Source organism: Acinonyx jubatus, chromosome C1, assembly GCF_027475565.1.
Source record: "Acinonyx jubatus isolate Ajub_Pintada_27869175 chromosome C1, VMU_Ajub_asm_v1.0, whole genome shotgun sequence".
Lineage (NCBI taxonomy): Eukaryota > Metazoa > Chordata > Mammalia > Carnivora > Felidae > Acinonyx > Acinonyx jubatus.
This window is the reverse complement of record NC_069381.1, coordinates 28,541,824-28,555,828: the sequence shown is the minus strand read 5'-3', so window position 1 is coordinate 28,555,828 and position 14,005 is coordinate 28,541,824. Positions and strand designations below refer to the sequence as shown.

Sequence of the window (14,005 nt, the reverse complement as noted above, 5' to 3'; positions counted from 1 at the left end):
CTGTGCAGCTCGGCCTCTAGAACACCGCAGTGTCTGGGAAGATGGTGCCTGAGCCGAGCACCCAAGGGCTTCCCCACCCCCTTCTCTCCCAAACTCTCCTGGAAGCCCTATTCTCAGCCAGATAGTTTTCTGCCCTGAGCTCCGGTCCCAGCACAGAAAAGGGGAACAGCCCAATCCTGTGTCCCCCCACCGCCTTCTCTCAGTAAAGGAAGCCTCCGCCCCAGGGGGGCTGAGCACTTTGGTGCCCACCTGCCGACGACCTCCTCAGTTGCCCAAAGGCCGGCTCAACCCCCGGGTACAACAAAGACCAGCATCTCTTAAAGGGGCTCACATTGTAGTTTATTGACGTGTTAAGGGAGCGCGAGGACTTCCACTTAAAGTAGTTAACATGACACCTGTACACACACAAATACATGTCCCCACCCTCGGGGAAGGGCGAGAGGACTCAGTATAGAAGGAAGGGAAGAGGGGGTGGGGACAGAGGGCCCTTGGCCCGCTCCCCCCACCTCACCCCCCAGCGGGGGCAAGGACGCTGCAAACAGAGTGGGTCAGAAGGTAGGTTATTAAGAAGCATCTTGCTTACTAACATGAGGCCCGGTGCCCTGCGAGAGCACTGATGAGGCCTCATTGGCGTACAGGAGGGGCCCTTGGAGGGCAGGCACACAGTGCCTAACTAGCCAGCCGAGGCCGGCATCCCAGGGGTGGGGCGGAGGTGGGGGGTTGTGCGCAGGGCCCCCAGCCCAGGCCTCTGCTCCCCACCACCTCCCTCCCCGCCCTCTGAGAGAAAGGAGGGTTTGGGCTTCAGCCACGGACTGACGCCTTTACGGCGGCGTCTCCTTAAACTACAGATACAATGTGCATCAACAGGGTGATCGTTCCTGCCCCACTCGGCAGCCGGCTCCAGGTGCCGGGTGGGCCAGGACCAATCCTACAGTATCTTTGGTTTGTGGGTTCCCTTCCCTACTTTACTCCTCCCTCTGTCCAGCCTTAGGGCCGGCAGCCACACGGCTGGGTCACTCGCTGGGGTGCCCGGGCTGGTAAGAAAGGATCTCGGCAGCCAGCCGCTGAGGGTCCAGGAGCTGAGGGAAGCGCCCCATCACGGCCTCCACCAGGTGCGGGGGAAACACCCCGCACAGCTTGATGTACACACTGGCTCGCTCCTTGGCTAGGCTCCCGGCCCCGGCCCACGGGCCCCGGTCGGCCCCGGGGCCTGGCACCTGCCGCTCCGGCAGGACCGGGGTGGGTGGGGGCAGCTGGTACGGCTCAGACCAATACTCTCGGGGTGGAAAGGCAGCTGGCGGGGGGGCATAGTCAGCAGGGACACTGAAGTGGCCAGCACCCACGGCCCGTCCAAAAGTAGGGAAGGCTGGAGCGGCCGGGAGCTCGGCCCCATAGGGGCCGTAGCCAGCATAAGGGCCCCGAGGCGGGCCGGGTTCTCCAGGGCCTCCTCCTCGGACCCCCCACAGTTCTGACATCTGGCTCTCCAGGGAGCCGATGCCCGAGTCCAGGCACTCTTGGGAGTTGTACGGGAGAGAATCCAGCGTCTGTGGGAACCAGTCTGTGGGCCCAAAGTTGCTGCCGCTGCGCCCGCTAGGTGGGAGGCTCCTGCCCGCTGGGGCGAAGGTCTGTGTCAGACCCTCTCGGTGCGGCCCTGGCGATGCCCGGGCTCCCAGCTTCTTCCCATCTAGGCTGCCCTGCTCATGCTCTGCCGGCAGAGAGCCAGGCTGGGATGAAGGTGAAGGCCGCCGGCCACTCTTCTCCTTGCTCGGGGCCCTAGGGAGTGAGAGGAGGGCACTGGCACGGAGCTCATCAGCCACAGAGCGCTGGGGGCGGCTGGGCCGCTCTGGGTGGAAGAACCGGCATTTGATCCCATAGGTGCATTTCCTCCCTGGAAGAGAATAAGGGGGTCTCTAAGCAAGGGGTTCCAGAACCAGGGCTGGGAGGGGGAAAGGTGGGGCACAGGAAACGTGGGGCTGGGTGGTCTCGGAGAGGAAGCACTCGGGGGCCCAGGCTGCCTTGGATGAGAGAGGAAGGGGAAGGAGTGAGGGGGCAGCTGGGTCTCTTACCATAGGGACACGGCTGCTTCCGGTGCTCGGCTGTGAGTGGCTTCTTCCGCAGGAAGTTGTCCAGGCTTGGCCCGTGACGGCCCAAGGGGTCATCGGGGGGCATGAACCTGCAGGGTAGGTGGGAGAGCAGCTCCGGAAACTGCTGTTCGTCCTGCAGGACACCTCTGGGCCCAGGGCGGGAATGCCCCAAGGGAGGGGAGGGAGGAGGACCCCGCCAGGGCAGTTCTCTTGCTGGGCACTCCGTGAGGGCGTGGGGAAGCCAGCAACCTGAAAATCTGCAACTAAGGCTGCACCCATCCGCCGGCCTCTGGCCAGAGACCGAGTGCTGGGAACCACTGACCAGATCCTACCTATCACAGAAGCTTCGGCAACTCCACATTCAGATCCCTTGGCCTAGCCTGGCCCCTTTTACCTGGTGGGGAGTCCCCTGCACTCACTCCCAAAGCTGCCTGGATACAAGGCCGCGGCCCCAGCAGAGCTCCCCGCAACAAAGCCCCGTGCCAGAGGACACGGCCGGCTTCTCCCCCGGGACCCCGGGGCCTGGGAGCCAGGAACGTACTTGTCGTTGACGAAGGAGTACATGAGCAACCGCTCCTCGATGAAGCGCTTCCACTCCTGCCGCTCGCCCTGGAGGTCCCGGTACGTGTCATTGGAGACCACGACGCCGTCGGACTCAAAAGCCAGCTTCACGATGAAGCGGTCGTCATAGCACACCACGCGCTTGCCGCCCACCCGGCGCGATGGGGTGAACACCAGGATCTTCTTCTTCTCCAGTTCCCGCAGGATGTGCTGGTCTGGGAGGCAGTGGCAGCACAGGTCAGAGCCCCATCTGGACCCAGAGCCTCTGGGTGGCCAGGCACAGGAGCTCCGAACCCCAGGTACACCAAGGCAGGCAGGGGCAGAGGACAGCAGAAGCCAGGAAAACAAATGCTGGTCCCTGGGGCGTCTGGGTGGCTCAGTCGGTTAAGCATCCGACTTTGGTTCGGTCACGATCTCACAGTTGGTGAGTTCGAGCCCTGCGTTGGGCTCTCTGCTGTCAGCGCAGAGCCCAGAACCCGCTTGGGATCCTCTGTCCCCGATCTCAGTGCCCCTCCCCGCCCCCCTCGCTCATGCTCGCTTCCTCTCTCAAAAATAAACAAACAGTAAAAAGCAAAAACAAAACAAACCAAGCTGGTCCCTGCTTGAGGCCCAGAAGTGGTCAGTCACACCCAAACCGTCTCCCTGGGGAAAAAGCCCGGCTGGGGCAGTGCGCCCCCCCCCCCCCCCGAGATGCCACTCACCTGTGATGGGCACGTCAGGTCGAGGCTGCTCCTTCCTCCAGGATGGTACAAATACCGTAATGTCTGTGTGGCCCCGCTCCAGAAACCAGTTCACCGCCAGGAGGATGCCCCGGCAGGAGAACACCTCCTTATTCCCGTGGCTGGGAAGAAGAAGGGGCACAGGGTCAGCCCTGGAGGGTGGCTGGCCTGCCATCCCGAGCCGCAGGCAGGAGGGCGTGGCTCTGCGGCCCCTGCCCTGGGCTCAGCTCACTGCCCTCTGGCCCAAGGCCCGCATTCCCTGCTGGTTCCCACAGCGTCCGGGATGGCCAGACCGGGGACTTTCCCTGAAGTTCCATCTCCCGACAGTGAGGAGACGCCCAGGAATCTGGCGGCACCCGCTTCCCATGTGGGGGAGGGTCAGGCCGCTTGCAACACACCTGGGGGTGGGGGAAAGGCTCTGGCAGCCTTCTGGTTCCCGCCCCACCCGGGGGTGCTGGGACCACGGGACGTAGATGCACACAGGCACACTGAGTCACCACCCCTCCCTCGGCCGCTGGGCGGTGCTGCGGGTGGGGGTGGGAAGGGACGAGCCCCAGCTAACTGAGGAGAAACCAGATTGTTCTGGATTAAACATGGATTAAAGTTCAGTCCTACACAAGCCCCAGGGGGCTGGGACTCAGGAGGGCGAAGGGGAAGGAGCCAGGATCCATTGTCCAACACAGGCCAGCAGTGACAGAGTGGGAGAGGCCACTGAGGAGCCTTTCAGTCTGAAAGTGAAAGGGCATTGCTTTTCCTCCCAAGACTACCAATTCCCCCAAACGCCCAGACCCGGACCGCCCTGTCCTTTCCTCACCCTTCTGGGGAGGGCACGACCTGAGGCAGAAAGACAGTCAGGAAGACACCAGGGGACTCTCTCTGTTAGCAGGGGAGCTGGAGATGGGACACTCCCTGCTGTGGTCTGATGACTGGATTTCACCCCGTCCAAATGTGGCTGGATCCAGAAGCCAGCCCTGAGGGGCTGCTAGCTTGCTCTGGCTCAGTTTCCGTATCTGTAAAATGGGCCTGGTAGCCTGCAGCCTCTGAAAGAAGGGCCCATGTCAGCAGCATAACTTTCCTGTTTGCTTGAGGCCAGAGACAGTCCAGCAAAGTGGAGGCTTCCTGGGAGGATAAGAGGAGGCCAGGGGACCCCCAGGGAACCCTGGGTGTTGTAGAAGGGCTCTAGGCCCGGGGTGGGGGCGCTGGACAGGACCAGCTGCAGCTCCCTCCTCAACAGCCCCTACCCCTCATTCACCCCTCCGCGAACAGCTCTCAGTCTCTTACGCTTGGTGAAATTAAACAGAATAAACGTTACACAAAGGAGGCAAGGCCACAGCCAACCACATCCTGTGGGTAGCTTTGGGGTGGGTGATAGCCCCACGAGAAGATAGAGAGGCAGGTGGGGCAGCTGCAGGGCACGGAGGCTGTCTGGGGGATAGGCTGGGGTTCCCGGGTCTGAAGGTCTCCATAAATCGTAGGGGGGCAAAGTCCAGCTGAAGGCAGCGCTCATCCCTGCCAGGTGGCGGGGCCTCCCCACTGTCCACCAGGCTCCTTTATAATAAAAAGTTCACATTTACTGAGGGCTGTGAGCCAGGCTCTAACCAAGTGCTTAACACTGAATTGTCAGCAAGCCTCTGAGGAGGGTGCTATCATCAAAGTCCCCTTTCCCCTTCATTCAGATGAGAAAACTGGTCTACAGAGCACAGAAGTTGTGGCAATGGTGAAACAGAGACGCGAGCCCCAGGCTTGTGCTCATAACCACCACGGATGCTGATGCTCAGACAGGTACAAAGTACCAGCCCTGGCCTTGGGGCAGATGGCGGTCAGCGGGCACCAAGCTCCTACTGGGGGCCAGATGAGGCCCGCACCTTCTGTCTTCATCCTTAACAAAGCCACAGTGAAGGAAACCCAGGCTCTGCGACTCACCCAAGGTTCCCTAGCTGGTGGTCGGAGACAGAACTTGAACCCACATCTGGGGCTACTGGCTTGCTGTTCTAGTCCCTTAACAGCAAGACCTGAAGCTTATCTAGCAGAAGGAAAAGCCCTCAAATTTAAGTCTGAACAAGGCGCTAAGAGGTAGGGGCAGGCTGGGAACAAGAGACAAGAGTGCAGCGGGCAAACTCCTGCTCTTTGGGACCCGTGTGAAACGGCACTGCCTCGGAGAAGCCTCCCTGACCTTCCAGTATGGCTTAGGTCCCTGGTTTGTCTTCATGATGCCCCTCCATGGGCCTTCTGCTGTCTCCGCATTGGGAACGTGATCATCCCCTGGCTCGGCTCCCTGGCTCAGGTAAGCAGTCAGCACATGCACCCACTGACCTGCTTCTGTACACACGTACGTACGTACGTGCACATGGCCCATCCGAGGCCAGCATCTGCCAGCTCTAGGACTTCATGGGATGCCACAGCTTTCAAGGACAGAGTACTGCCTCTGGGCATCAAAAGCCTGAGCTGGGGACAAGTCTGCCCGCAGCTGTCCTAGCCCCGAAAGCACTCCTGAGGCAGGTAGGGAGAGCCTTGCTCTTGGCAGGAGTAGAGCCCATGATGTAGTCCCTCAAGTCAAGCCAGGCCAGGAGTGCCTCCCTAGAGCTAACTTCAGTCCCTCTTGTTGCAATGGAGGAAGCTGTGCTGGCACAGGAAAACCAGACATCCTCCCTCCCCCACCGCAGTCCCATTCGCCCAGAAGGTGAGGGGACTGGCTAAGATGTGTGAGGATGTAGGGACTCGGCTCAGTTGCTCCCACCCTAGGATAGACGGCAGGGCTAGGCCAGGCTACCCAGGTAAAGAGATCTGCCTGGGCTGGGCCCAGCTACAAGAGAAAAATTCCCTTAGAAGGAAACAGAGGTGAATTTCCCCACGATTTGCATACGGTGGGGGCTGGTCTGTCTGCCCTTGGGGGGGAGGGGGCGGCAGGGCAAGAACCCAGCAGCAGCTGAGACAGGAAGTTTGAGGCAGGAATTCCCCTCCTGCTACAGCCCCAGCTCAGAAACCCCCAAGGCGGTGCCTCTCCGGCCCAGCTCCTCTGGGGCCACCCCCTCCTCCCGCCCAGGCCCCTCCTCCTCCTGCCTGGATACAAACACACAGAGCACATGGCTGCCCCTGGGGAGGGAGGGGGTGGGAAGACAGTCCTGGGCAGCCTTAGCTTGGTGCAGCCCACCCAAGCCTCCAGGGAAAGAAGTCACAGACCTATGCAGCTCCTCGCCCAGCCACAGGCTGCTGGAGCCTGAGAAGGGACCCCCTAATGCTCAAAGCACAGACTGTAACCAGCTGCCGCTAGCCGTGTGGCAGCTAGCTCTACCCAACCTCCCACCTAGGCTCAGCCCATTTCCGAGACGGGAAGACCGATCCAAAGGTGGCTAGAACAGGCCACCTGCATCCTTACTGAGCTGGGCCAGGACCAGCCCTACAGCTGACTTGGCCCAGCTGGGCTGGGAGTGGGAGGGGCTCTGGGTACTGAAGCCTTAGGCAGCCCACCTGGGAGACCCCTCTGGCACCAAAGAACCCTCTCCAGGCCCCACCCTGAGTCTGGGGTCTCCCTCTCCACGCCCATTGGAACTTTTCCTGGTGAACGATCCACCCAGCCCTGACTCAGCAACCACTTTGGAAGGACCGGGAGAAAGCAGGGCCAGAGGGAGCAGCCTGGATTGAAAGCAGGCTTGTGCTCTGTGGGGTCAGTGACAGCCGTGGCCCCTGGTTTCACCTGCCCCCATTCCCTGTGACAGTCTTTGTGGAGAGGGGACTGTTACTGGGATGGAGTCCTGGCTTTGGCCCTGGGGCCCAGGTGCCTCATTTGTAGCAGAGGCAACCCAAGTCACAGCTGACCTGCCCACACCCCCCATGTAAGCCAGATCCTTGAGGTCACTCTTGGTCACAGCGACAAAGGCCTCAGTACCTGGGCCTGCTTCCTTGGGGGTCCAGGTCTGGGACAACAAGGCCTCAGAGGCCCCAGACCCTAAGTAACAGCAGTAAGAACAACTACAGCTTACTGAGCTTCCGTCTCTCTCCAGACTCTGTGCCGCCCCTCCTCACAAATGTCACCTGAGCAGGGGTTGGCTGGGTCTTACTGATGAGCAGAGAAAGCTCACGGAGATCAAGTGACTGGCTCCTACACGGAGGAGCTGGCCCCACAGTCTACTCCTCTTACACCAAGCTGCCTGATGTCACAGGAGAGGAACTGAGATTGAGTGCTGGCCTTCAGGGAGAGACGTAGTGCCTAAGGTGAACTCCAGAGACAGAAGGGCTTAAGTTCGAATCCTTTCTCTACCTTACCAATACTGAGCCCATGAGCACGTCTTTGAGCCTCTGTTCTCATCCCTAAAACATTCCTAACAGACCCACTTCCAAGACGCCATAAGGATTAAGGGAGTCTCTTGGCACATCGTAGAGCCTCAATAAAAGGCCTTCCCTTCCTCTAGACGGGTCTGTGAAAACAGGTCACACTCCTTCCTGAAGGCCTCTTTACCACAGGTGTAGAGACACATGGCCACCATTCCCAGCCACAGGCCCTGGTCTTAGCCCCAGAAATGACACGTACCTCATGGCCACATTGCTCCCATCGATGACCACAGGCCTCAGGTCGCTGCCCTCCTTGTTCTCCTCTGGGGGCGAGGGCTCCAGGGTGGGAGCCTTGGGGGTGCCCCCACCCCGGGGGACCAGGGGGAGCTGAGCAGAGGGGTCCGGGGAAGCCTGGCGCTCCCGCTCGGCTGCTGACCCATGTTTGACCAGCTCGCCCAGCACCGTGTTGGTGTCGGCCTGCACCCCCAGTTTCTGCAGGACACTGTGAATCTCAGCAGATGAGTAGCCTAGCTTCCGAAAGAAATCAACCTTCATCTGTAGCTCCACAGCCGATGCCTCCTCAGTGCTGGGCTCCTGATCCGGCCTGGGAGTACCTTGGCAGCTACGACTGTCAAGTTCCCACAGACTCATGGTGGGGCTGGCTTCCTGAGTGGACCTCTCTCCACCTGCCACTCACAGCTCACACCGATGGAAAGCACCTGTCACAGCTCCTGTAGGACAACCACAAGAATTAAAGATGGGAGTGGCTCTCTCTCCTACCCCTCTCCAGCCCCTACCCCACCCAACAGGTTGAGACCACACTGAGTGGTGGCAACGGGCAAAGCCGGCCGCACGTGTCACCTCTCCTACCCTCTCGAAAGCTGTCCCAGCTAGGAGTCATCATTCCCAGTATATACAGGATGAAGCTGAGCCACAGACTTCAAGAACTTGCTTAAGGTCATCCAGCTGTTAGCTGGTGGCGCAAGAACATGAACTTACGCTGTCTGACTCCACTTCCTACCCCGCCCCTAGTCCCGTGGCAACCCAGGGGAGCCAGAAGTCCTGGGAGGCCTCGGAGGACGTCGCCGCGCCCCCACAGCTGCGGGGCGGGGCGGGGCGGGGCGGGGCTCTCTGATGGAAACCCGGGGTTGGACGGGCGCTGGCGTGGGGGGGAGGGGGTACCGGGGGCTTCCCCGCTGAGGTCAGCGCCTCCGCCCGCCCCGCGCTCGGAGCCCAGGCCGAGGAGGCGCAGGGCCCGCGGCCGGACTCCCCGGCGGGGGGGGGGGGGGAAGGGGGGGGAAGTTTCCGAGGCGACCCACTGGCGAGAAAAGTTGCTGGGAAACTCTGGTTGGCCGCCGAGCGCGGGTGACGCGGAGGCTGTCGCGGCCCCGAGCTCCGCGGCCCCTCGGCCCCACTCCGGACCTCAGCCCCCCTCCCCGAGGCTCCCCCCAACTTGGGCTAAGTTAGAGGGGTTCCCAGGGACCGGCGAAATCGGAGAGACCCGCCCCACGTCCCTCCCCTCCGGACCGGCCGGAGCCCTCCCCGCGCCGCCCACCCGCCCCCGGGGTCCGCGCCCCCCGCCCCGCCACGCGCCTCACCCCGCCGAGCGCCAGCCACGGCCCGCGGCGTCTCCATGGGGCCGAGTCCTGGGGGCGAGGCCGGTGGCGCCTTTATACGGAGAAGGCAGGTGGCGTTCGGCACCGTGACGCGGAAGCCGGGCAGGGGAGGCGGCTGCCGGCCCGGGCGGCAGGGGGCGGAGCGGCCACCGCCCCTTCCTGCTCCGCCCCCAAGGCGCCCCGCCCCGGCCTCCGGCCCCGCCCCCGCAGCCGGTGCGCGCCAGCCGGCCGGGCCCGAAGGGGGGCGGGGACGCGGGACGCCACACGCAGGACGCGGCACGGGGCCCCCGCGGCGCCGACGTCTGCGGGACCGGAGCGCACAGCCCGCCGGCGTCCGGGAGGCGTGGGCCGAGCCAGGTGCGCGCGGACTCACCGGAGTGCGCACATCGATGCGAGGGCCGGTACAGGTACAGCCACGCACGTTGAGAGCTAAGAGCGCCCGACAAGTCCGCCCCGACCGACCGCGGGACAGTCACGGTCGCGCTGAGTGAATCAGGTACACAGAGGTTGGTGTACACAGCGTTGGAGGTAGGTCCATAATTGCAAAGACAGGCACCTTTCAGACTGAGACAGGGACAGTCAACAGGCACACCGTGACTGGAGCAGGTACACAGCGGTGGGGTCGTGGTGAGGACACTTAGCAGGATAGAAAAGTACAACCAGGAAGTACACAGTGACCGAGGCGGAAAACCAGGCAAAGAGGTACGTTTACACCAATCACCGTGTGAGCGGTCACAGAATAGTCTCTCACGGCTCACGGATGCCACCCACCCCCACCGTGAGAACGCTTTTAGGTTCCCAGGTCAACCAGTCATGGTCTCTTACTGGAGCACAGCACTTTCCACTGTTAACCCATGGGCTTAGAGGAGGAAAACAGATTGCTATGCCTATTTTACCCTGGAGAAATTCAGAAAAGGCCTAATTGCCCCATTTGGAAAGGATTGGAACTAGGGCTAGGAGCTCCCATTCCAGGGCCCCGGGTGTCATCTTTGTCACTTTCGAAATTACCAGTGACGTAGGGCAGTGGGGAGACTGGAGAGAGGATGGGGCCTGACACCTGCCCTCCAGTGTGTGTGTGTGTGTGTGTGTGTGTGTGTGTGTGTGTGTGAACAAAGGGAACACAGAACCCACAAGCTGGAGGACAAAGCCTCAGCAGTGCCACCAGCTTACTTTGAAGATGGGGAAACTGAGGCTTAGGGAGCCAAAGCACTCAAAACTGAGAGCTTACTGTGCCAATACTTTACTCACATTTTCTCTGCCCTATCAGAGAGGCCTGCATCCTAGAAGGTAGGTATTAGTGTTATATACAGAAAATTTTATTGTAAAAGACACCATGTGCAGTTTAACGGCTAATAATAATTACAATCAAGCATCCATGTGTTCGCTAACTAATTTAAAAACTAGACCCCCCCCCCCAAAAAATAAATAAAATAAAATAAAAACTAGACCCACACCAGTACCTTTGAGACCTTCCACATGCGTCCGGTGCAGCCTCCCTCCCATCCTGAAGGACCACTTTCCTGAATTTTTTTTTTTTTAATGTTTATTTATTTTTATTTTTGAGACAGAGGGAGACAGAGCGTGAGTGGGGGAGGGCCAGAGAGAGAGGGAGACACAGGATCTGAAATAGGCTCCAGGCTCTGAGCTGTCAGCACAGAGCCCGATGTGGGGCTCGAACCCATGAACTGTGAGATTATGACCTGAGCCGAAGTCGGATGCTTAACCGACTGAGCCACCCAGGCGCCCTTCCTGAATTTTGCTTTAATTGTGCTAATTGTTTCCTTGGTTTTCTCTTAGTTCTGCCACCTTTGTATAAATCCCTAAATAATATATCGAGTTTTCCTTTTTTGTGTACAAATGGAATCATTCTGTGATTATGTGATTCCCCTCTTTCACACAGCATTGAAGTTGGTTTTTACGTAAGATTTTATTTTTTAAGTAATCTCTATACCCAACATGGGGCTCGAACCCACACCCTTGAGATCGAGAGTGTCATGCTCTACCCACTGAACCAGCCAGACACTCACAACATAGCATTTTTTTTTAACTTTTTGGGGAGAGAGTGCAAGTGGGGGAGAGGGGCAGAAGGGGAGAGAGAGAGAGAGAGAGAGAGGAGAGAGAGAATCTCAAGCAGGCTCAGTGTGGAGCCCAAGGCAGGACTCCATCCATCCCACCACTCTGGGATCATGACCTGAGCTGAAATCAAGAGTCGGACACACAACCGAGACACCCAGGCGCCCCTAGCATTGTTTTTTGAATTTTTTTTTAACGTTTATTTATTTTTGAGACACAGAGAGACAGAGCATGAATGGGGGAGGGACAGAGAGAGAGGGAGACACAGAATCGGAGGCAGGCTCCAGGCTCTGAGCCATCAGCCCAGAGCCGGACGCGGGGCTCGAACTCACGGACCACGAGATCGTGACCTGAGCTGAAGGCGGACGCTTAACCGACTGAGCCACCCAATCACCCCTAGCATTGCTTTTTAAAATACATTTCTGTTGGGGCTCCTGGGTGGCTCAGTCAGTTAAGTGTCCGGTTAAGCGTCCGACTTCGGTTCAGGTCATGATCTCACTGCTTGTGAGTTCAAGCCCCGCGTCGGGCTCTGTGCTGTCAGGACTCTGTGCTGACGGCTTGGAGCCTGGAGCCTGCTTCAGATTCGGTGTCTCTGTCTTTCTCTGCCCCCCCCCCCCAAAATAAATAAACATTAAAAAAAATACATATCTATTTCCTATATACCTATGACTTACTTATTTTACGATTGAATAATATTCCATTTTAGGAATATACCACTAGTCGTTAATCCATTCTGTTATCGGATGTCATTTCTAGGATTCGTTATTTATTTGTTTATATAGCTGTTGCAGGGAGTGGGCTTTGGACATTGTTGTGCATGGCTTTAATGCACTTGCAGAGCTGAGGAAACAAAAAACTCAGAGATTCAGAAAAGACACGTCACTTGCCCAGGGTCACACAGCTCTCTTTGAGGCAGCGAGCCTCCAGTGCCTGCTGGTTTTTAGGAGGCCACAGAAGACTCAGGGCCCAGGCGGAGGGAGTGTGCATTTGTACCCGGTCCCTGAAGCTGTTCCCCTGGGCTTGCCTGACCTTGCCTACCCAAGTCCCTGTTTTGTTGCCCATCAACTTTAAAGATCCCAAAGTGTTCCCTCCTATGCCCCCCGTGCACAACCCCAGGGGCTGGCCACCAGCCAAGGAGAGAGGGAAAACGAGGCCACTGGGGCCCACAGCTGGTCTCAGCTGTTCCACTGAGCGTTGTGTATGCTGTGGCCCTAATCTTAATTTTTTTAATTAAAAACATTTTTTTAATGTGTTACTATGTTTTCTTTTTTATATACATTTTTTAATGTTTATTTATTTTTGAGAGAGAGAGAGAGAGGGAGACACAGAATCTGAAGCAGGCTCCAGGCTCTGAGCTGTCAGCACAGAGCCCAATATGGAGCTCGAACTCGTGAACCATGAAATCATGCCCTGAGCCGTAGTCGGATCCTCAACCGACTGAGCCACCCAGGTGCCCCTGTACCCCTAATCTTCACAGCAGCCCTTTTATAGGTAAGAAAAACTCAGTGACATTCGGCGTTTATTCATTGTAGTAAGTACCTGTAAGATAGTAAAAATATTAAGAAACAAGTCCAGGTTAACAACCGTCACGATGATAAGTCAACCACAACAATAATGCCTCACATTTATGGACTACTCTCTAGGCCACGGGCCCTGTGCCAGCCCTTTACATCTGCCTCTTCCTTGGCTGGGAGTGCCCTCCCCTCCTTCCCTCCGGACTGCTGCCTGGCCAATTCCATTCATCTTTTTGATGATGTCACCTCCTCTGTGAGGCCTGCCTGAGACTCTTCAAATGCTACTTTCCTTCCTCCCCAGGGCTCCCCCAGCACTGGGCCTGTGTCCCTACGTGCGGCATTGATTGCCTGCCTGGGACCTCCTCTGGGAGGTCCAGTGCTGGGCCAGTTGTAGCCGGCACGACCGGGTGATGAGTCACGCAGCTATGTCCCCTCCCAAAGTGAGCCGTGAGCTGAAGTCTCACCCTCTTCCGGCTCATGAAAGCTGCTCTTTCCCGAGAAGCTGACTCTTCTGCAGAACCCAGGGCTGCTCCGGGGAACCCCTGCTCCACTTACGGCTGGATTTTGCAAACCTTGGCCCTAATTCCCAAGAACACTCTGGATGTAATGGTGCCCTGCCCACATTTGTCTGTCTTGGTGGCTGGGCTTGCCAGCTTCCTTCCTGGAGCCTGCCTGCACCTGGCCAGCCTGGGTGAGGTCTGCAGAGGTCCAGACTGCTTATCCCCTTGGCGGGGGATGGGGGACCTAGAGAGAGAAAGGATCCAGGAATTACCTTGGCCATTGATAGCTCCTCTGGGCAGCTCAGACTGGGGAGGACCCAGGAGCCAGGTCACTCACCTCTGTAGGAAGGGTGACCCAAGCTTTAGCAGAACACAGAGGTTAAATTCATCAAGGACTCCTGGAAGTGGAGAGAAGATGACAGGTCCCTCCCCTGTTTCTATGCTCCTAGTATACTTTTTTAAGTTATTTATGTACATATGTATGTATGTATGTATGAGAAAGAGCAGAGGAGGGGCAGAGAGAGGGAGAGAGAGAATCCCAAGCGAACTCTATGCTGTCAGTGCAGAGCCGGACTCTGAGGCAGGGCTTGATCCCATGAACCTAAGATCATGACCTGAGCTGAAATCAAGAGTTGAATGCTGAACCGACTGAGCCACCCAGGTGGCCCA

General features: G+C 58.4%; 1 protein-coding gene and 1 non-coding gene across 3 annotated transcripts; both read right to left on the bottom strand.

The window, feature by feature from the left end:
• Positions 1-317: 317 nt before the first annotated feature.
• ZC3H12A (zinc finger CCCH-type containing 12A) lies at positions 318-9,381 on the bottom strand. Of its 2 annotated transcripts, none has more exons than XM_027059630.2 (6): positions 9,232-9,381; positions 7,893-8,364; positions 3,347-3,486; positions 2,626-2,860; positions 2,067-2,173; positions 318-1,888 (listed from the first exon to the last, which is right to left on the bottom strand). In XM_027059630.2, the coding sequence occupies exons 2-6, from the start codon at positions 8,282-8,284 to the stop codon at positions 1,014-1,016; spliced, it is 1,749 nt and encodes a 582-aa protein (XP_026915431.1). In that variant the 5' UTR covers positions 8,285-8,364; positions 9,232-9,381; the 3' UTR covers positions 318-1,013. The 2 variants fall into 2 exon arrangements, with proteins under 2 accessions (XP_026915431.1, XP_053067540.1); XM_053211565.1 differs by lacking the exon at positions 9,232-9,381 and adding an exon at positions 8,504-8,738.
• A 1,816-nt stretch (positions 9,382-11,197) lies between these two features.
• On the bottom strand, positions 11,198-11,270 carry TRNAE-CUC (transfer RNA glutamic acid (anticodon CUC)). The gene has a single exon. It is a non-coding gene; the product is annotated as a tRNA-Glu (tRNA).
• Between the last annotated feature and the right edge of the window lie 2,735 nt (positions 11,271-14,005).